Here is a 23,414-nt window from a genome sequence, read left to right on the forward strand (position 1 = left end):
AGGAGAAGGGGGCGTGTCCCGGGCGGGGGGGATGCTTGATGGCTCCGCCCTCTTCCTCCGCTCGGGAGAGTGAGCGAGTGTTGTTTATTGGTGGCAGTAGAAGCGGCGTGGGACGGACGTGTAGGTGAAGGGAAGCCGAGAGAGCGGAGGGGGTACCTCGGGATGAACGGGGCGGCCCCGCCGCTCTTCGGCTGTAAGGAGCGCGCCTTGCTGCTGGGCGAGAGTTTCGAGAGGAAGCCGCGCAGCGCCTTCCACACCGTGCGCTGTGAGTGAGCGGGGCAGGCAGCCGTGAGCGGGCGCCGAGCAGAAGGAGGGGTGCGCTGTGGGGCGCGTGCCGGAGAGGCGCCTCAGGCTGGGGAGGGCGACCGCTGCGGAGGAAACCCTTGGGGCAGCCGGGCCGGGGGGTGGAGGTGGCAGAGCCCGCGCCGAGAAGCGGGGAGGAGTTCGGTTGAAGGGAAGGGCTCGGAAGCGGTGCCACAGCGGCAGGCAGGAATAGAGGCTTTGCCTGTCAGCAAGCGGGGCAAAAACGTGGCGTTGTAAAGTCTGACAGACGTACTGAGCGATACCGGCTCTAGTCCAGTGGTGGATGGACCACAGCTTGTGGCGGCTTATTTCGGTGTGGTTCTTTTTGAAGAAGAGTTCTTCTTGTTAAGAGCCCGATCTAAAAGTCATATCTTTAGAATTAACAGAGAATTGTAGTTTGGGATCCATAAGAGGAGTAGTGGAACGGGTGGTAGTTTAATTAGGGCAAACGGAAATGCTTCTAAACTATGCAAGTTTTCAGGTTTTCCAAAGCATTTAGTGGCATTTTCATTGGTCCGTACAGCTACAGAAATCCAAGACCAGTATCTAGTTCTCGGTACCAGAATGAAACAGAGTACAGAGACCTCCCACACAAAAATCTTTTTGGGTTATCCCAAAGTTTGTAATTTCTTCAGAAATTGAGGGAAGTTCCAAAGGGGAGTCATACTGTGGTTGCCGTAGTTGGGGATTAGAAAACCTTGGCAATCTGTACTGCAAATCAGGAAGAAATCAGCCACTAGATCTGGATTTACTTGTTGTCTATCCCAGGCTAGTCCAGAAATGTATATGCTGCAGTAAGGATGCCATCCAATAAAGCTGCCCAGTACCTCTCCAGACTTTGGAGGCTAGTCAGCATCTGGTGAAGGAAGACTCAACCCCCCCCCCCAAATCATTTAGGTGTTTTTGTCTACCTTAGGTGCTGGGGGTACTACTAGGATTCTTCATAGGATAGGGATGCCTCACTCCTCCCCCAAACCTGGCTCCAAAGTTGGTTTTGCAACTTCAGAGCTGCAGCCAGAACAGAAAGAACTGTGCCGGCTTGGCGTTCCAGTTCTGATGTTAGAGAATTTCACCAAGATTAGAACTGGGACCCTAGATTATCCTATCACCATCTAGGGAGTGTCAAACAGCCATAGGATTATTTATTTATTTATTTATTGGATTTATAACCTGCGCTTTTCTTACAACAAACTCAGAATTGCTTATCTCATTCCTCTGCTCTCAGTCTTACTTCCACAACAACAACCCTGTGAGGTAGGTTAGGCTGTGAGTCTGTGACTGGCCCAAAGTCACCTAGTTGGCTTCAGGGCTCAGTGGGGACTAGAGTCCCAGTCCCATGCTCTTAATACTGCACAACACTAGCTCCAAGATTATGCCTGTAATCTGTCAGAATCTGTTTTTTGTGTGGTTAAAGTCATGCTAAGCTAGATTCTTTGGAAGCAAGTAGCACTTTGGACGTGTGGGTACATGGGTTTTTGTGTGTATTTATGATTTGTTTGTGAGAACAAATCAACAGAATCATACTTTTGTTTTTCCAAGTATAGGGATTAATTAAGGAATAATTAAATAGCATTATTTGTTATTCTTGTACTCAGAATATATGTATGAAAAGTTATCCCTTCACTTTAAACATTTTAAAGCCATCACAAATATCAGTTCTATTAATGACTTCCAGCCAGTTCCGTGTGAACAGTCAATGTGTGTTTTAGACATAGATACTTAAAAGGAAAAAAATCCTGGCAAACCAAGAGAAACTGAGTGGTGACTGAGAAGTGAGGAAAAACTATGATGTTATGGTGTTGTTTGAGGAGAGGGTGCTTGGGGGATGAGTAGATTTGCTGGATGTTGCCCACCAGCAGACTGTACCTTGCAGGCCTCTATAATATAAAGACAAATGCACTTTAGTAAGAGTTTATTATGCACTGAGCTTATTTAAGCAGGACCCTATTCAAGTGCAGCAGCCTGGGATATAAAACAAACTGTACATTTTAATCTGTCAATTTTGTGTTCCTTCCTCATGCTCTTTAACTTCTTTACTGTTCATAGAGGAATAAAAACCAAGCACCATCTGTCAAGTAAGTCTTCAAGGGTACTAGAAGTGGGTGAACTCCCACTAAGAATACATGTAGTTCTTGGCTTTTCAAGAATAACAGCATTTGCTGCACTTTCTTATGCAAGATTATTTGCACGTTCTACTGTGTTCATTGGCACTTGTTTCCTGTTGAGTTTGCTTAGGATTGCAGCCTAAGGATTTGTATTTGCTTTAGACCAGATCCTACTGATCTTTGAAGTTGAGAGTTGTTTAGCTTCCATTTGTGTGGAAGTTGGAGATCTGTTTATTCAAAATCTATTTAAACACTTTGGACAGTGTCAATAAGTAACAGGCTTAGTTAATATGATCTATACCAGAACAGGCATTTTTAGACCAGAAAAAGCAAAAATACCTTGGGTGTTAAGGAGCTGACTTTGTAATGGTTTAGTTTTATGAATTATTTAGCTGGAGGAAAGTGATAGTTAAAAGAATAGTTACATTGCCCTACCATTACAGGTTCTCAGTAAATTCAAGAGTTTATATTGTTAATGCTAGTGTCATAGATAATTATTAGCTTGTTGGATCCTTTTTCTTGATGTATATTAAAATAAACTATATTACTAAATAACTAAAATAAAGTTGATGTTTAATGTTTGAGCAATAATTTGTTCCACTGGCAAGGAATAAAGGATTACACATGTGACTATTTAGAGTTGTAATTAATCTTATTGCTGGGAGTATGGAGCATTTTACATTTGTACTAGTACAGTATTTGCTTCTGGATCTAAAGGGTAAGAGTTTTCTTTCCTGAATCTTAGCTTTGCAGTTGCTTCTCTTCAGCTTGAAAGTCAGTGGGAAGGAATAACTGTACTCAATTTAAAATTACTTGGCATATTTTGTAGAACTCCAAAATGTGAAAAATGTGCTATGTACCAGGAAACCTTTTGGTTGTAGGCTCTTGAACAAGATTCTAGCAAAGTGGCAATGTAAACCAGTGCAAGAACAGATACCAGCTGAATGATCCAGCATTTCTCTCCCTCTTATTTATTTATTTATTTATTAAAACATTTTTATGCCGCCCCATTCGCCGAAGCCTCGGGGCGGCTTACAACATAGAATAAGTGCTATGGAATAAGTGCTTATGGATAAGTGCTTATGGAATAAGTGCTTAGAATAAGTGCTTATGGAATAAGTGCTTAAAAATTGGAGTCCTGAAAAATATGGCCAACATTTGTTTTATCTTTTTTTTCTTAGATGACTTTAAACCTGCATCAATTGATACGTCCTGTAAAGGAGACCTTGAAGTTGGCAAAGGTGAACAGGTGACAATAACTTTACCAAATATTGAGGTAAGATGACCTTACCTGTTTCGCAAGATGAAGGCATAGTTTATCTCTTGAAACCTTAATTATGTGTAAGTGCATGAAAAATAGAGCAATCATGTTTGTTATGCCTATGCTGATGTTGAACCAATGTGTGATATTGTATATATTTACTGTACATTTAGGATCCACAGATGTGTGATCCTTAATAGGAACTGGACATATATAGAGAGTCAATTGGAATTCCTCCTCTAGGAACACATGTCTGCTCATGTACTGTATTTGTTTACAAAAGAAACATCAGTGTGTCATCTGCAAAGATGATTGCTGTGTAATATGTGAAATGGACCTTGCTTCCACATTAGGCTCCTTAGGATGGCAGCCTTTGTGATCCATTCTGCAGATGACTTAAAACCGCAGCTACCTTGAATAACTTAGTGGAGGTCTGAAGCATGGTAATATGAAAAACTGCTAAGTTACAATGGTATTACATGATAAACAACAACAAATCAGGATAATATTTGATCTGGGTTGCTTTGTATATACTTAAGGTTTTAAATAGTTCAGTTGTCCTATAAAACATGGAAATCTGGTTTTGAAGCACATCTTCATTCGTGGACTCTTGATTATCTTAGAGTTCATTCAACAAGTTCACTTGTGGGCAGGATTCAACACTACCCATGCAACTCTGCTGATCAGCATGCTAGATATACCACTGGCACAATAGGAAGCTTGTGTTACCTTAGAGCAATTCCAGCAATTAGCTGGCATGCTCATTTTCTTAATAGGACAGACCAGCAGAGTTTCCTTCTCCAAGGTTCACTGATCCCAAAATTAGATTTGCAGCTTGTTTTCAATTGTTTTAGAAAACACTAGCTTTCTATTGTGCTAGAGAGAGATGCGCGTGCTGATGCATGAGCCACATTGGATACTGTCCATTGATTGTTACATATTGATTGCACAGGAAAAACTAATAGGTTTCTGCTGTAGAGTCAAACACAGGAAAGAGGTCAGATCATTCATAATTCTCTGACCACTCTTAGAAAGCTTCCTTCCTTTCTACCTAGTCTGCTTGGTATGTTCCTCAGTTTCCAATTAATCCTTTCTCCTATTCTGTGTTCTTTACAGTCGTAGTTTTGTGAGGTCTATGTGCATTTCTCAGATGGGAAACTGAGATGATACTGAGAAACTGAACTGATTTATTCAAAGACATGTTACAGTTCTATTTATGAGATCAGTATTTGGTTTTGAAAGATGTCCAATATCCTCAGTAATTATATGGCTAGCCACATAGCCCACACAATTTTGCTAACATAATCAAAGTGAACTGGCAATGATATTGTATGTGATCTTGACATCATCTATTGCAACAAGCTCAGAATAGTCTGTAAAAGCTTCTTAATGGCATGTTATTTTGGTACAAATTTCAAAGAGAAAGGGGGATAGTTCAGGGTGTGCTAATGGATATTGCTAATGGATAATGCAGTTGCTGATCCTAACAATAACATACTTCATAATTCTTGAAGTATGCTAATTAAGGAACAGGTTTTCAATTCTATGTGGTTTATGTGACAAATTAAGCAAATGAATCAATACTCCCCAGACTGAATTCAACAGCTTGTGAAGAAACTTGATGAATATAAAAAACTGGTTTTGTTACAACAAGTCAATCCATCTTGATATTAAGGCCAGTTTTTCTAGTCACTTTGGATTCTTACAGCAATTGCTCTGTAGGAAAAGTGACTTTTCCTTTTATAATAATGTACTATATGATAAGGCCCAAGTGTTGCAAAGCATACAGAATTTTAAACTATAAAATATATGGTTACTAGTTCTAAATGAACTAAGCAGCAGTAGTAATTTTCTTCTGATTTTAAAATAGGGATCTACTCCACCAGTAACAGTTTTCAAGGGTTCCAAGAAGCCATACCAAAAAGAATGCATTTTAATAATTAACCATGACACTGGAGAATGTAGACTAGAGAAACTTAGTAGCAACATCACTGTGAAGAAAACCAGGTGGGTGGAAATTTGGAAAAGCTGTTTCCTTACTCATTGTGAAAATGCTATAGTTAAAACAGTCATGTCTAAATTTGGAAATGAAAAAGGTGACTGCCATTTCCTAGCAAGGAACTAAAGCAATGACTGCACTTTGACGTCGCAATAAACCATAATTAATCTTTATGAGAGCAAGCCTAGGCAACTCTTGGGCTTGTGCATGCTCTTGCTTTCTCTCTCATTCTTCAGTGTAACCATGCAGAGGAGTGCAGAAACTTCTGCTTTCATTTTTTTTAATTTCAAGATTTGTACTTGATATTGAACCATAATTAGCTTTGTTTCTAATTGCAATTAAAGTTTAAAAAGTTAAAAGTGTTAAAATGCATCTATATCTGACAGCCAGGCTATTTTAAGTCAAAGTAATTTGATTTAAACCCTTGCCCTGTTTTTTCAATACTAATAGCTAATATTTAAATATTTAGAAAATATGATGGGTTTCTTATATTAACATACTTGTTCAAATTTGGTCAGAAGTCATGGTAATGGAAACTTTTTATAGGAGCCTTCATAGATAAATTTTAACCATTTTGTTTACAATACTTCTATGTTGTATAGTAAGCAGGTTCTGGATGTCTTCAGCAGTCGCTAAAAAGCAATAAGCATTTTGGCAGCATCACATAAACAGTATAAGATGCACAACATCACTAAAAGAACACAGTGGATCTAGAACTCAAGGGATCAAACAAATCAATTCCTGAAAAAAGCCTGGAGAAATTAAAAAAAAAAAAGATTTATTTCTGGCACCAGACTTCTGGGGAGAGAATTCGAGAACTGGGGGCAGCATTACTGGGATAACATCTGTACCCCAGTGGTCTCCCATTGGGGCTTATTTGGTGGGATTAACTGGAGAAAGGCCTGTGATAATATCATTTGTTAAGGGTCCAATTCTACACAAGTCTTTTCTCCAACAATATCTGAAAATTCAATTCTACTAAAACCACTTGGAAACATAAATGATTTCACAAATTTCTAAGTCTGACTTTGTTCTTTAATCCTTTCATGCAGAGGTGAAGGAAGCAGTAAGGTCCAATTTCGTATGGACCAGCAGCAGCAGTTAATGAGAAATGCAAATAAGGTTTCAAACAGTGTTAAATTTTCTCCACCAAAAGAGAAGATTCCTTCGCCTTCTCTTATGGATGATATTGAAAGAGGTAAATTATAACTGCATCTCATATTTGGGGTATTCAAGCTTATTCTGTAATTTGAAGGTTTATGTTTGGAATTCATGCAAAAATGCATAATGGGGAGAAGGGGCTTAGTCTAGCCTTGTTCCTGATTTGTCTGCTATTAATTAGGAGGGTTTATTTTACTTTTTATTTTGGTATGGAAGAGCATTTAGCCATATGAACTCCCACCTGCAGACTACAGTGACAGAGTTCAGACATAGGTTTACCACCTCCATGAGAAACAGTTCTGTTTGAAAACCAATCTTGACCTGAACAAGTAATTAAAATGATAGCTGACTAGTGCCATGTCTCTTCAGAACAAACAAGACACAGGACAAATAGGTCTCCCCTGTAAAGTAGCACCTAAAGTCATAGCCCACCAAAACATTGTACTAGCCTTCATTTTGCTTGTGAGAGGCACTGCTGGAGGATGACAGATGACAAACCACCCCATCCATCATTTCCTGGTCCCTCTCATTATTAAAAGCAGGTTAATAAACATTTTTGGCCAGCCAGAAGCCCAAGTTGGCAGATGTGGAATAGTGTATCCCCTGTCTCCCTCACTAGCCTGCTTGGTTTCTATGCTAACACCTGCATGCCCAGCATAGAAGCTCAGCAGACTGGTAGCCAATGCAGAGATCTCTGTCCCTTCACCTCTACCCCACTGTGTTTGTATGCTGGATATGCAGAAAGGAACTTCATCCCTCTGCAACCCTCACAGCCTTGCGGCAGACTGGTGGAGGAGTGAAGGCTATTCTGTTCTTCTGCCAGCTTACTTGGGCTTTGTCCTGGCCCCTGAGAAAAGGTTCTTCACTTGCTGCATGGCCTGGTGTGGAAGCCGAGGGAGCTGCCAGAGGAGAACAAAGTAATTCATCCTGCTTTTAACAGATCACTGGGAACGTGGCAGGGGAGGAAAAGAAATTCTCTTCTTTTGCAACTGTTACAGAAACTGGTGCAGATGGAACCAAGCAATCAGTCCTCCTTTGCCAGTCCACTCAGTCACATGGATGGAATTTCTAGTTTCCATCAGGATCAAGGAGTTATTAAATAGAAGGCTGAAAGAGGTAGCATCTTCTCAGCACACTTTAAATTCAATTTGTGTTAATCATACATGATAGGAATTGTTTGAAGGGGCAGGTCAAGCATTTGTAACTTGTACTTTTGCTAACACCAGGGCATGCATACATAATACTTACCCCTCCCTCAGGATGAGTGCATTGACATAAAAGCTGCCTCACCATCATAATTAGAGAGCTCAATTTGAAAAGTCATAGATGTGGATGAGTAGAAATGTTTTACAGATTTATTTATTACATTTCCATACTGCTTAATTACTGAGCAATAATAAGATAGACTGCAATTTTATACTTTTGTAATATAAAAGATAAGCAAAATCAAGCAAACAATCTAGCAGTGATTCAAAGATGCAGAATACACCAATGTATATTATGGACAAGTGGAAGGCAGGAATATCCAAAGTTCACTGAGACAGAAATCCCTCTAGCATGCATGAAACTTCTATATATGTACTGCAGAATGTATTAGTACCATGTGGATTACAGTGCCATTTGTGCCAGTAAGATTGGGGATAGAGGCTAGAGGTAGTTGGGCAGAATCCTACTGACTGTTGGGACATCTGAGACCCAAATAGAATACAAACTGCAAGAATTGGAGATGCGGGGTCAGTTCGCAGGTTTCTTGGCCAGTGATTCTGTTTTGGGTGCCACTGCTGGCTGCCTACAGACTCTTCTATCAACACCAAAAGGAGCCTCTAGGGCAATTTCAGGCTAATCTTAACCCCAGCAAAAAACTTGCTTTAAACTTAGTTAGAACTATGCTTCAGTTACTGAATTTTGGTAGTTACTCTGGAAGCTGAAGAGCAGGGTAAAGTATTTCAAATAGATAAATCTTCATGGTTGGCGGTGTCAATAACTTGATAGTCTCACCTATGGTAGTGAAAACTTTTAGTCACTATTTCACTGTGTCTTAAATGAAACTAGCTACATAATCCCTATTATACTCTTATTTATTCCTGCTGTTCCAGCCATTAATGAAATGGGAGTATGGTGGGGCATGGCAATGCAATGGCAACAGTGTGGCTGTGTCAGCCTTCTCTTTGCCCCCCCCCCCCCATGTTGACCCTGGTATTACTAAAGTTTACTTAACCCTTCGGGCCCCATCATCTGGTTGTTTGCTTTACTCTTAGACAATAGTCTCGTTTCCTAATGATAAGAGGTGAAGGCTTTCCATGGAAGTATACTTGAGGATTGCCTATCTTTTTAAAAAGTTGATTCAGGCATACATTAATCATATATTTAATATTTCTTTCACAAGTATGAGGACACTCCTTTTAAAACTGTGAACCTGAAAACTATACTAATGTAGCAAATCTCCTAGTTGCTAAGATACCAGTTTCAGTTGCCTTGGTTAGCCAGGTGACTGGCTGTGCATGATTGCCTTTAAAATCAGATATGCCTGGTAATGACAGGATCTGGAGAATTGCTTCATTTTACACAAAGACTATGTGTTAATCTCTATACAGTTAGGACCCCCCCCCCCAAAAAAAACCCAACCTGCTGGCATAAATGTAATGCCATGTACTTCCTTCTTAGAAGAGCTAACATTGGAAAAGCTATCATTGCTTTACTTCAAGTATAATTAACTTCTAATAGTTAAGAAGTTAATGGTAGTTAATTGTACCACTAATAGGAAACCTTTAAACATGCTTTACAAAAGCTTTTCTCATGCTTGTGTTTCTTTGTAAGCAAACTCTGACCAGAAAGTCAGAAAGTCTTGGCACTTTGTTCCCTGAACAACTACCTTGAAGTACTCAGTGTTGAAAGGGAAGGAGTTCAAGGGCACATGAGAACTGAGTGTCCTAGGGGTTCCTTGTTTGATTTCGAACTTGTTCTGAGTGAGTCACAAAAACCCAAAGTAGTTTCCTAACATTCTGTCAACATCATGACACATGAAATGTTGTCTTACCTGATAGTTTCCTGCTAGGAAACTAGCTTATATTCAACTCCCCCCTTTTAAGACCTAAGAAAACATTCCTTCTAAAAGTAAAGTGGGTAATATGTTCTGACCAGTAGGGCAGCAAAATGGAGTTGCCAGTGGAAAGCCCCAGCTTTGCAGAGAACTTTTAAAAAAGTATTAAAATGGGAGCAGAAACTAAAACTAACAGGCTAAAACTAACATCTGATGTGCAGTGGTCATGTTCTCTGTGTTACAGTTTTTGAACATATTTTCAGGTATGGTTAACTTTGCAAACCAAACTATGAATGTCACCACAGGTCATTGGTTCAATTAATAAAACAAGAACAAAATACAGAAGTGGCATCTGTGCCAACAGCAGCTCATAGAGATATAGCTGAAATTTGGAAACTAGAACTTTTAACATTGAAATCCTGGTACACATAGCTGTGGCAAAGGGCCATAGCAGAAAAATTGAGATATTAAATTACCTAAAAGCAAAATAGCTGATTTTTATAAAATATGCTATAATTTTATTTCATATGTAAATCAGGAGCATAGGCAACTGCATCTATCAAAGCCTTTCCTGAGGTTATGGAAAAAAGACTTCGTATTTGTACTTTTAATTCAAACAGCAACAAGGTGCTGTACTATTTTTGGTCGGGGCTAAACAGCCAGCCCCAAACGATAGTACTTCAGTGACTGTAGTAAAATCACATATAGCAGGGCATGATTTGGGATAGAATGAAATGGGGAAAGGACACCTTTCATCTTTCTAATCATCTGCTTTGTAGAACTAAACTGATCTGGTTTAGGGCTATCCCTTCCGTATCCGTGTTAATTTAATTTAAGGTTAGGGTTAGGGGTTTAACCTTTCCATCACCTGTGCTAATTAATGAAAGTTTGGGGCATTTGTGCCAGAGCCAAAATGCTCTCACACTGTAAGCACTCCATAGTACTGTATGGTGCCATCGTTCAGAGCGCTGTGCTCAGCAAGCCACATTCAGTATAGTGGTGCTGCTGATCAGTATTGCTTTGATCTTGCAACAATAAGACTAGATTAACTCACTGAACAGAATGCCCAAACAGGAGTGCTGTTAAGAGCGAGCTGGAACCCAGAACAGGAGCACAGAAGCATTGTATTTGAAGCTAGTTCAGGACCTATTGCCTTATTTTCTTGAGAGTTCCCACTTGTGTACAGATATTGAAATCTCTGTATAAATCAATGATTCTGAATAGATAAGTAATAGTAAGAAGTCTTAAAGTGCCCTTTAGAGAAGAGCTAGCAAAGTTACTTCAAAGGATTAATTTGCTACAATTTCATTTTGTTAGTTCTTTTTAATGACTAGCAATTACATCTCATTTAATTATGTCCATAAAAGAACTAAGAGCTTTACAAAGCAAATCTTCAGAAGTGTTACATACTAATAATCTTATGGGTGCATTCATACAACAGTTTGAGCTAGTGTGGCACACTGTACTAGTTTACATCTTAAATGCCATGGAATGAGCTGGTTATGTGAAAGTATGCTCACTGAGCCTACAAGCGTAGACTGGATTTTGCTTTCTGTTGCGGTAGCTTGAAAATCTCCAATAATGGTGTGCAAAAAGTTTATCCGGGGTCAACATGTGCTCAAATCAGTTGTCACATAACTAACTCAGCCCTTGCATTGCAGATAAATTTCTGTTAAAAATAGTAGCTACAGCAACCTCAATCAATTGATTTAAGTTCAAAGGCAAGTAGAATAATACTGTCTGAAAAGATTCTGGTGAAGTTTTATGATTGCAAAGTCTGGCAGTTTTATTTCTCTCACCACCTTGGGAAACTTAACTTTCTGCATAAGCAGAAGACTGATTATGTTGCACTTTTATTCTGGCTTTCCTCCCAGGAGCTTAGGGCCATGTGCCTTGGGCCCACTGCCTTATGCACTCCAACACCCTGTGAAATGGGGCTCATGATGATGACTGAGCTGGTGGGATTTTAGGAAATTGGTTTTATTGAGCCTAAGCCATTTCAACTTCACTCTTGAACAACCAGGATTGAAGGTATACAGCTAAACTGCAAAACATGTTGGGCTCAGGTCAGGTTTCCTGTGCACTTAGAAGTTTCCTTTTCCTGCAGTTGGTATATCCCATCGTGCTCGCTCGCTCTCTCTCTCTTTCTCTCTCTCTTTTGTAGGGATTTGAACTTGGGGTATATGGCCAAAATCTAATGGTCTGACCACTACACCTCACTAACAAATACAAAATCCATTCTTCGCTTCCTGTTTAGACTGTCATATAAATTTCTTACTTTATTTAGATTCTTAAAATTGAATATTGAAATTATAAGTTAAGTTTGTGAGCAGCTTCTTAATCTTAATCCTTCCTTTCTCCACTAAATCTTATTTGCAGAACTAAAGGCAGAAGCCAAAGTTATCGAGCAGATGAGCAGCACTGATAGTTCATCTGAATCACAGAGCTCATCGTCAAGCAGTGAAAATAGTTCTAGTGATTCAGAAGATGAAGAGGCAAAGCCATCCCATTCCTTGTCAATGCCCCGCCTACAGCCTGCTATGATGACTGTATCACAACAGGCTTTTCCAGATGTGCAAACTGGATATCACAGAAGTCAAGAGAGCAGTGGCCATTTGATGAACACACTGCGTAAGTAGAAGAAGCAAAGCACCTTGTTAGACTCAGACTTGAGAAACCAAAACGTAAACCACATGCTTTTGTAACTTGCTCATGTAACTTAAGCCATGTCTGTATAGAGAGGGTTTGGTTTGCTGAGGTTTGGATTAGAAGCTGGGATAAAAATTACTTTGACCACTGATTATGCTAAATTAAAGCTTATGCCACATACAATATGTCATAGACGATATTGGTTGCTTCTGAGTTGTACTGCATTGGGATTAAAAACAATAATTTGTTCTGGAAACATTTAGAAATCTCAAAAAGAACTATTTCAGTCCTTAGGGCAATGTGGCCTAGCTTTTACTGCTATAAAAAGCATTATCTACAGACCTGCATAGCTCCTCTCTCTGTGTCCCTGTCTGTCTCACACGCACAGACACACACACACACACACACACACTGAGCGAGCAAGCAAGCAAGCGAGCGAGCGAGCATGATGAATGCTAGCCTTTCTCCCAGCCTTGGATGCACAAATAGTGTAGAGTTTTTTGTACAGTTGTACGACGATTCCCACTCTCTTCCCAGCATCAAGACTAAGAGGAAGCATGCAGATTAATTGGCTGCTGCATTGCTAAGACACCTGAAACATTTCAGCATCCCTGGTCAAACCAGCAAGCTTTCATCACCCTTTCTGGCTTCTGAGTTGAAGTCAGAGACAGAATCAAAGGAAAGGGCCTGGGGCCTGGCAACCACAAGTTTTAGCTTTGCTTGCAAGACCAGCAAAATGTGGGGGAGCATGGATTATATACTTCATGTCATTTTCTGATAATCAGTTTGTATGTGCTCATGTATCCTCATTTTATGCAGTTGTTCTCAAAACTAAGAATAGCAAGGAAGTCTGTCAACAGAATTCTGTCCTAATTCTCAAGTAAATCAGGCACTTCTTAGCCTGAGTTAATGGTCTGGTACATCTGCCTAATAAAACTCTACTAAACAATGCTATTTTTTACAGTAGTTGCTTCACTAAGAACTGTAGAGTTGCTTCTTCTTTGAGGGGGTTTTTTAGTAATAAGAAAAACATGGTACTTTTACTTCCTATAACAGACAAATATCAAAAATTGACTAGAGTAAATGTTGGATATACAAACAGGCCTTCCCAAAAGGATTTCTGCAGGACTTTAATGAGCTTCAGTTCCATACATGTCAATTTTATGTTGTAAGGATTCTCTCATACACAAGTAAAACTACCCATCAGTACCACAGCACTGTGTACAAGCAGTGCTAGAATTCTATAAGGACAGAATATATTAGTCTTGGACTTTTTACTACATAAATGACTTTGCTTTCCTGAAACACCAATTTAGGCCACAGTTTTAAAATCTTTGGGAACAATGCTGTACTACCTAGACATCTTTTGCGGGGACATAGGATAGTTGAAATTTCCAGCTCCAAGGTTAAAGATATTGATCTTTCAGTCTCAGAGAGCTGATCAGCCCCTCACAGCCAGCACAAAAGGAATTGTACAGGCTGCTCTCTAAGGTTAGGGAAGCAACTTCAGAGAAAGGTAGTAGGGAAGGGTGTGGTGGTGGCTAGGTAGGAGACTGAAGTATCCAGGACACAAGGCATCCTGACACTGCTTCAGCCTTCTTTCCTCACCCTCTGTGATGCCACTGCTATATGGCCAAAAATCGCCATCTAGCCTCCACAACTCCTTTCAGTCTGCGATGGATGAGTGTGAGCTTCTGGATGCGAGAGTTTATATCCATAGAATAGTGCCTTTAGAGAATTGGAAGTCACCCTTTGGAAAGGTCTGATGATTTTAAACAAGGCAAATATAGATTTAAATAGTGTCAAATGTGCACATTTTTGACAACTAGTGTTTCATAATGGACAGTACTGAAATAATATTATGTAATGGTTAAACCAAACTGCCAGCTTGCGCTTCTGTAAGATCATAATGAAGGGTTCTTCTGGAGCTGTAAAGACATCAATTAAAAATAAAGCACAACTTTCCAAAATATTGAAAAAGATACATTATAATCTGGTGGAGCACATGCCTGATGCAAAGCTCAAGACAGATGCATAAGGAGTTAGAAACACAAGACATTGAGATCCATGATGGGGCTCCTAATGCTTTTAATTATTTTGTATTTTTAAAAATGTAGTGGGGTTTGAGATAGGATCTAGGTTAAGAGTGTGCTGTTTGGTACGTTGTATGTTTAATGCATTCATTTTTATACTTTTCCCGATGAAAACTGCCTCCCACAAGCAGCCTCCCCATATATGGTCACCTATAGATTTGGCCTTCAACATCAACTTGATTCTAGTATTTAACATATTACAGTGCTGCCTCTTAGTTTGAACAACTCTGCCTTCGGACGATCCAGAGTTAGAACGTTAGAGTCAAGATGAATTGCTCTGTAGTTTGAACAATGCTTCTAAGTTCGAACTGTGAGCAAAATGAAAAGCAGTCTAAGTGAACATGTTATCGGTTGTGCACCCAAGTTGAAAAAAGCTTCAATGTCCTCAGTTGATTCATCTTGACTTGAATCAATTTGTTTTGTCTTGACATGAATCAAGGCAGCCATGGCAGCACTGGAAGAAGTGTGTTTAAAGTGAGGGGGAGTATTTTGATGGGGATTGATGGCAATGTGTATTTTACTGTAATTTTTTTTATTTAAACATTCACTGTATTTTTTGATCACACCTCATATATAACCTTGAATTTAATTCATTTCAGAAGGCTGTATTTGTTGTTTAAGTTTACTGAAATTGGTATTGTTTAGGGCCTGGGAATGGATTAATTCACTTTTCGTTATTTCTAATGGGGAAAATTGCTTTCGACTTCAAACAATTCAGAGTTCAAATGGCCTCCTGAAATTAAGTTCAAAGTATGAGGCACCATTGTACTTATGTTTAGATCTAACAGGCTAGGAACTTCAATTGCATTATGGAAAAACTATTCACTAGAGTTGATATCATAATTTTTTTTTGTTTAATTTTAGGGAACGATCTTCAGTTGAGTGAATCTGGAAGTGACAGTGACGACTAAAGAGACTTTTCTGTTTTATATCATTTCCATTACTGAAGCTGAAAAGGCGTTTCATTTGCACTACGTTAAAGACAGAGGAATGTTACTAACTTTTTAATAAAATCGACTTCACTTTTCTCACTTCAAGTTCAACATTCCTTTTGCCATAATTGTATATGGATTTTTAAAATTTCTGGATTATGATATTTATTCTTTATTGTTGGATCCAAAGTAGCCTATGACACCTCCTTTGATTAAAATTTCAGACAACTATGTACCAGACATGGAGGAAATTCTTGTTTGTAACATATATATTCTGGATCACTATTTTACTAGAGAAGCTTAGGGCTCTATCTGGTGTTAGACTCATTTAAGTCCCCTTCATTTCAGTGGGTCTACTCAAAGTTGAACTAAGATTGGATACAGCCCTTATGTATGTGTAACTAGGAAGAGTAAGCAGTTGAACTCTGTTACCTTTTATTATTTGAAGCTAAGCATATAAAAGTAACTGCCAAGCAACAATATTTTTGTGTAATTTTTGAGCAATATATCAACATATTCTGAATTTCCATGTGTTTTCTAGTCTGCAGTTTCTCAGATGTGCCTTTCTAGGAACAGTTTGCCTTTATTTTGGATTTTGCTACTTGAATGTACTCTGCTTCACAACATAAATGTCCTTTTAAATTTTTATTAAGATTAGTGCATCACTTTTGATGGTTCAAAAAATAAAACATTTAGCATTTCATTGATAGTTACTGTTTTTATTATTTTAAAAAAAGCTATGGGGCATCATTTGTGCAGGGTAAGAAGTCTCTGGCTTCTTAACTGCGGAGGAATAGGGGAGCATTGGAACTTTGGGTGAGAGAGTTGGAGCTGGGCCGTGCAGCAAGGCATATATCCATAATAGCATTCTTGCCCTGCTTTACCTACATCCCTGCTATTCATACATAGCAACGTATGTATGTATGCCTGCTGACAGGGTAAGGGTAAATGCTAGCTACGCACATTTACCTGAGGTACATAGATCATTATCAACATGAAGTCTGATCACTTCATGGATTGAAACGATTATGAGCCTCTAATTTACCATTCATTAACACTAATTCTTTGTTGAACAGATAATAAGTTAAAGAAAGTGTTGTCTGATGCTAGGTTAAGTAGTCAAGCTTAATTATGCTTTGAGAAAACGATTGGTTTTAACTTCGATCTCAAGAACTATAAGCAAAATGAAAAAAAGTGCTGTAACATGAACTTCCAAGCAAGAGTTCATGGTGCAATCCCACCATTTATTTGAGGCTGTATGCCATGTACTAGAAACAGTGAATAAGCAAAACTATATCAAAGGCTAATAAAGTCCTGATAAGTGAGATGCTTTATTGTGTCCCCACATCCCCTCCACAGGAAAGCCTATATGGTAAGACTTAAAGGTATTGTCTCTTGAGAAATGTATATGTGGGTCAAGAAGCAACAGGGAGAACTGGACACGGAACCACTGATTGGTTCAAAATTGAGAAAGGAGTTCAGAAAGGCTCTATACTCTCGCCCTGCCTATTTGACTTATATGCAGAGCACATCGTGAGAAAGACAGGGCTAGATGAATCACAAGTTGGAATTAAGATTACCGGGGGAAATAACAACCTCAGATATGCAGATGATACCACTCTAATGGCAGAAAGTGAAGAGGAACTAGAGCCTCTTGATGCGGGTGAAGGAGGAGAGTGCAAAAGTTGGCTTGAAACTCAACATTAAGAAAACTAAGATCATGGCATCTGGTCCTCTCACTTCCTGGCAAATAGATGGGGAAGAAATGGAGGTAGTGACAGATTTTATTTTCCTGAGCTCCAAGATCACCGCAGACGGGGACTGCAGCCGAGAAATTAAAAGACGCTTGCTCCTGGGGAGGAAAGCAATGGCAAATCTAGACAGCATACTAAAAAGCAGAGACCACCCTGCCAACAAAAGTGCATATAGTCAAGGCTATGGTTTTTGCAGTTGCAATGTATGGCTGTGAAAGTTGGACCATAAGGAAGGCTGAGCGCCAAAGGATTGAGGCCTTTGAATTGTGGTGCTGGAGAAGACTCCTGCGAGTCCCTTGGACTGCAAGGTGATCAAACCAGTCAGTCCTAGAGGAGATCAACCCTGACTGCTCTTTAGAAGGCCAGATACTGAAGATGAAACTCAAATACTTTGGCCACCTAATGAGAAGGAAGGACTCCTTGGAGAAGAGCCTAATGCTGGGAACAACAGATGGCAAAAGAAGGAGGAGACAGCAGAGAATGAGGTGGCTAGATGGAGTCACTGAAGCAGTTGGTATGAGCTTAAGTGGACTCCGGGGGATGGTGGAGGACAGGAAGGCCTGGAGGAATGTTGTCCGTGGGGTCGAGATGGGTCGGACACGACTTTGTGACTAACAACAACAACAAAGGTAAAACCCCCAAGACCTTGCTGTATCGTTAATGATTGACTCTGAACGTGTAGAAACCACTCTTTTGTAGTATGATTTGCTGTGGGAGGACACACAGTCTGGGACTCTCCCACACAACAGGCACCAGGTGTTAACTGCATGGGAAAGTCCAAGGTAATTTGATCTGTCCTAACCATGGAACTGTTTCATTCACACACGACCCACAGACACGTGAATTCATACTGCATAATTGCCCTTGCCTGTACATGAAGTGTGCAAAAGTAAAGAGGAAATATGTTTGCATAAGGTATTTCTTTTAATAGTTTGACAACTTAAGGAGTGATTGCTTTGCATTTAGGAGTAAACATTAAGCTGCATTATGGAAATGATTATAGCTTGTCATGGCAATAGACTATACCTTTTGCTTAAGGTATCTTATGTTGCTTACTGCCAGCTCCTCTAAGCTGCGCTGCAGATGCCTGTATCCAATATTTGTGTCTAATGAAGGTGAGAATGTGCTCTGCTTCTCAACGTGGCCACCACGTTTTCTACTGATACAGTAGCTGAGTTGGCTACATGGTTTCAATAGGCTGAAGAAGACTTAGGGCAGAGCAAGTGGTGGCTGGACTCCGAGGAATCCAATGGATTCCAACCCCCAGACAGAATTTCTGTCACATTGCTACCAATATTAATGTTTTAAAAGTTGGACTTGAAAAAGGACCCACTTTGATTGTCTGAAATGAACAGGCTTGCCTGGGCAATATCCTGACAGGTGTCAGCTGTCAAAGATCAGCAAAAAGCTAAAACAGGTGAAAGAATAAAAACAGTACATTAAAAACAGCTTACATTACAAACAGTACATTCAAAACAACAACTCAGAGTCTGCAAAGAGTTTTATTTTTTACTTGGCAGTTGTCAAGTGAAAGCCAAGCTGCAAGTGATCTTTGCTTATGAAAATGAGTGGTCAGCAGATCACCCTCTTCATATCAAGTTCCTGAGTTTTCTCCATGTCCTTCATCTTTCTACCCATTCTGAAGATCCCAGGTGCTTAGGAGGATGGAAAAGTACAAGCTACCTCATAATTGGAGCGTGGATATTTGACAGCTGTCAGAGTTCAGGCTTTCTTTTAAACCAGCATTTATGACGAGCTACCCAGGGTTTTTGGATGGACATATGCACTTATAACCTTTTGATAGCTGTCAGGAAAACAAAGTCAAGCAAAATTCCCTGGGCTAACGGAACTTACAGCTATTTTTGCACATAACTCTAATCTATGGTTTATACTAGTAATGGTTTATTGCATTAGCCATGAAATCTCTAGTAGACAAGAAATCAAACCATGAATGGTTTTCCCTATTTCTAGTTTGTTTCTCTTCTGTCTCTTTTGCCAACCTTTAGAGTGGCTTCTTGTTCATGCTATCTTGCTGGGTGCTTGTATGTCAGGGCTGGCAACGGCACAAATGAGCCAGAGGTAAGCCATGTTTACCATGTTTTTCATTTTTTTTCTTCAACTTACCAGTTAGATGACCAGGCTTATGGTGTTAAGTCTCCTCCATCCTGCCATCTCCTTCCTTCTCGGTCCTCCAGGTGGAACCACAGGTGTCACTGCAAGGAAGAATGAGACCCTCCTCTTTGTCAACAGTGATAACAAACTGGGTTTAGCTCACTGCAACAGTCTCAAACAGTCTTGGCTGGACAGACAAGACTCATGCCCCAAAGGGCAGCAGAGAGGGCAAAGCAGCTGATTGGGTACTCTTGCCTCCTGCTCCAGGCAAAAGGAGGGGAAATGAGCTGGGGGGGGGAGGGCTGTGAAAAGCAGCAGCACTGCTCAGCTGATTCTCCCACTGTGTGACTCGCCCACACATGCCTGAGAGAAGCCTCTCATGCACATGTGGGAGAGGGTGAATCAGCTGGATGATGGTGCCCAACTGGAGACAGAGCTGCTCAGCCGATTCCCTTGCTGGGCACCCTTTCTTGCTCCTGCTTGTGAGAGAGGCTGCCCCATCTAATGTTCACCCTGGGCACCAGGTTGGAGAAGCCTCTCTCTCAGGCTGGAGCAAGAAAGGGGTGGCACTGCCTTCCTCTTATCACTGCCACTTGCAAGAAAGGCATGTGGATGAGCACCGGGCTGGGGGTGACTCTCTTGCAAGCAAGAGCAAGAAGGGGTGCACGTGGTGGAATCAGCTGAGCAGCACGGTTCCTTTCTGCAGCACTCACTGGCCATTCACCTGCTCCTGCTCCAGAGAAGTTCTTTAGGGCAGGAAGTGAGCAGAGTGGGGATACCTCTGATAGCTGTGCAAAACAGAGGCAGCCAGTGGGACTCTCTGACTAGTCACTTGGCAAGAGAGGTTATGGCCACTCTTGCCAAGCATCTCTCTGGTTCTGGCCTTCATACTACAATGGGTTCAGTTTTCTGGGTTACATGCAGACTGTTGTTTCTGCTCATGGTTTCTAAGAACAAAACCTACCATGCTGAAATACCATGATTTGATTTGGACAACATAACAGGCCAACAACAATTTTAAAAACTACTATCTTGTTGTATGACCCCAGCCTATGAATCTGCTTTGTGGGTTGTTCTTGATCAAGAGACCATGGTCTGTTATTACATCTGAGTTCACACAACAGATTAACCCAGTATGGGTTGTTGTGTTGTATGAACCCTGTCAATGAAAAGTCTTACTTCAAACATACCAGCACTTGGCATTGTGTGTGAACCAGACCTAGGTTTCTAGGTCCTTGTCTTCTTTCCACCACCCTACCTTTTATTTAGTTTCCTTCCCTGGAAATAGTCACCAAAAATGTAGTTGAGCAAAACCAAGAGATCCCGTGACCTGTATTCTTTGGCCAGGTAGGACCCCACAGAATCTCTTTCCCATAGAAATGAACATGTGGCACAGGTCTATGAACTGCCACCACCTCCTGTGAGCTTAGTCTCTGACCTCTCTCTCAGATTAATACTGAGAGGTGGCCTGTTTTATTCTATCCCATGTGGAAGTGAACTTTTTCTTACTTGGAATTCTTAACTGTTTAAGCATAAAGGCAGGATGATAGGGGAGATGTGAGAGGGTAATGTTCTTAGGGTGTGGTTTGGGTTATATGGAGAAATGTAATAATTTATTTCCTGAGTATGTAAGCAAATTTGGAGATAAAACAAGTCTAGAATAGCAGAGTATCAGAATTACTTGATCTTTTAAACAATGTGTGCCTTACTCATTCATACTAGTGGTGGCAATTTTGAACATGTTACAGAGACTGAAAGAAAGCTTGGAGAGATGATGTGGCATAAACTGGAATAAAAACACTCTGCATCTTAAGACAGAGACAGATGTATCTGATTCTTGTTCTTTAGTCCAAAATTGAGTGTATCCCATTTTCATTGCAGTTTTGGCTAGCTGCTTATTCATCCAGATTACAAACTACTGAGACCAAATAATGTTGGTTAACCATCACATGGTGGCAGAAATGGCTGCATTCCTAATTTTTGCCACTAAATATAAAAAAAATGCATTGTGTGAAAGCTGGAATCTTCTAGATGTGCTGAACGACATGGCTTGTTTGGCTGGGGATGATGGGGCTAGTAGTTTCAATAGAAGAGAATGAAATACAAGTTTCAGGCACCTATGGAAAACCTTTGATAATTGCCCCTAAACTTTCCATGGGCAGCTGAGCCTGTTTCTTCTTTAGGTACTTCTTCCATGCACAGGTAATTCCCCTGTGTGTCGTCACTGGGGCCTGCAGTTCAATACATCTGGAAGACACCAGACTGGGGGAAGTTTCATTGTTCAAAAACCAAAAACTTTGCAGTCAAGTTCCTGAAAGCTACGAGATGATTGTTCTCCAGCTTGAAAACTTCACTTTTGCTTTGGGTGTGCATACTAAAAACAGGTTTGATACTTTTGTTCCCGCCCTGGGCCTGCCCAGTTGATAATCTTGCTCAGTATTGCAGTGTCTGGTGTTTCTGAATAACAGAGTAGTCACAGCATATATTTTACCAAAAAGAAGGGTCAAGAGGCTAGTTTAAAAGTTTCACTTAACTGACAGGAAGTTCTAGTTTTCTTATTCCTCTTCCTTTATAATACAATGTATGTAATTGGCAGATAACTTGGTATGACTCTTAGGATCTCATTAGATAGCTATACAATGTATATATGCATATGATCAATATTGTGAATGTTGTCTGACAGGTGTGTTCTCGTTTTTCTGTCTTTATTTTATTAACACACACAACTGTTAGCCTTCAAAACACACACATCATCATTCTCCAGATGTTGAGAGTGGAAAATAATGGAATTGTTTCTCATGTCCTTGCCATCCAGTGTGAGCGGTTTGCTTATTCAGTCATCAGGCATCTATCCAAAGCAGGTGAGGCTTTCGGGATTTGCATCTGCCTGCAAGCTTGCCACAACTGGAAGATGACTCATTGCTTCTACGTCTTGAGTATTTATCTGTGATACTTCTATGCCGCTTAATATAATGAAATCGCTTAGAGGCTGACATCTAAATATGAAAATCGTATTTAAAATACTGCAAAAAAGGCCAGTTACAGTAATAGTACAGAGCAATGCCAGGACCAGAGGGAGGGGACGACATGATTAATGGCAGCTGGGTGTCATTACAAGCCAGAGAAAGTCTGGGTGAGCACTTTCAGGAGGCATTTAAACGTACCACATTTTCTTGGGTGGATTTCTGTGCAGAAGGCTCACCATCCAGGTACGGCATAACAACATTATGTTCATTGCAGAATAGCCAGCAAGGTCTCTTCTGACAGCCTGAAAGATCAGCTGGGCACACAGAAGGCACAGTGGTCTTCTAGATTTCCTGGTCCCAAGTTGTTCCAGGCTTTGTGCAACAACAATGTGATACGGAACATGGCCCAGTTGCTTCACAGGCAACCAGTGCAGTTCTTCGAATGCGTGTGAGCATAGCCGGGTGTGCCAGCAAGTGTCCTCGTTGTAGCATTCTGCACAAGCAGCAGCTTCTGAACCAGGCCCAAGGACAGTCCCATACAGTGGGCTGGGCAATTTCCGTACCATTTCTGGTCATAAATCTGTTTGTGGCAAGGGCTATTTTTTCAGTTGTGGTTGAATACAGAAATGGTGCTTACTGCAAATATGTCATAAAATGTTAGCAAAGTTGTTTTAAAAGATGATGTTGGGGAGGGGGCATGCCAGGGCCTTTATGGGGTGGAAAAGTCGCTCTCCAGATACTTAGGAGTTGAACTCTCATTCTTCCCAGCCAACATGGCCAAAGGTAAGGAATTCTGGGAGTTATAGTGCAAAGCATCTAGTGGGCAGGCATAAGGAAACATCAGACAGGAGAGAAGGTACAGCTTGCTGGATAACACCAAGCAAATACCAAAGCTCTTTCTGAGTTGCAAGTCATAGGTTTGAAATGAAGTTGGGAGTGTGGTTTAAAGCACAGTGAATAAGAAAAATAAAAATTCAAATTCCCCCTGTCATTTTTATGATTTTATTGCAGTTTCTTCATCATTATAAAACATGCCTAA

The 23,414-nt window shown here is 40.4% G+C and overlaps 1 protein-coding gene across 2 annotated transcripts; it reads left to right on the forward strand.

The window, feature by feature from the left end:
• Positions 1-78: 78 nt before the first annotated feature.
• EAF2 (ELL associated factor 2) lies at positions 79-16,246 on the forward strand. 2 transcript variants are annotated; one of them, XM_044438351.1, is made up of 6 exons: positions 79-265; positions 3,590-3,684; positions 5,540-5,676; positions 6,721-6,866; positions 12,249-12,500; positions 15,476-16,246. In XM_044438351.1, exons 1-6 carry the CDS (start codon positions 163-165, stop codon positions 15,520-15,522), a joined length of 780 nt encoding a protein of 259 aa, XP_044294286.1. In that variant the 5' UTR covers positions 79-162; the 3' UTR covers positions 15,523-16,246. The 2 variants fall into 2 exon arrangements, with proteins under 2 accessions (XP_044294286.1, XP_044294287.1); XM_044438352.1 differs by lacking the exons at positions 79-265; positions 5,540-5,676.
• Positions 16,247-23,414: the final 7,168 nt, after the last annotated feature.

Source organism: Varanus komodoensis, unplaced genomic scaffold, assembly GCF_004798865.1.
Source record: "Varanus komodoensis strain SLA01 unplaced genomic scaffold, ASM479886v1 scaffold32, whole genome shotgun sequence".
Lineage (NCBI taxonomy): Eukaryota > Metazoa > Chordata > Lepidosauria > Squamata > Varanidae > Varanus > Varanus komodoensis.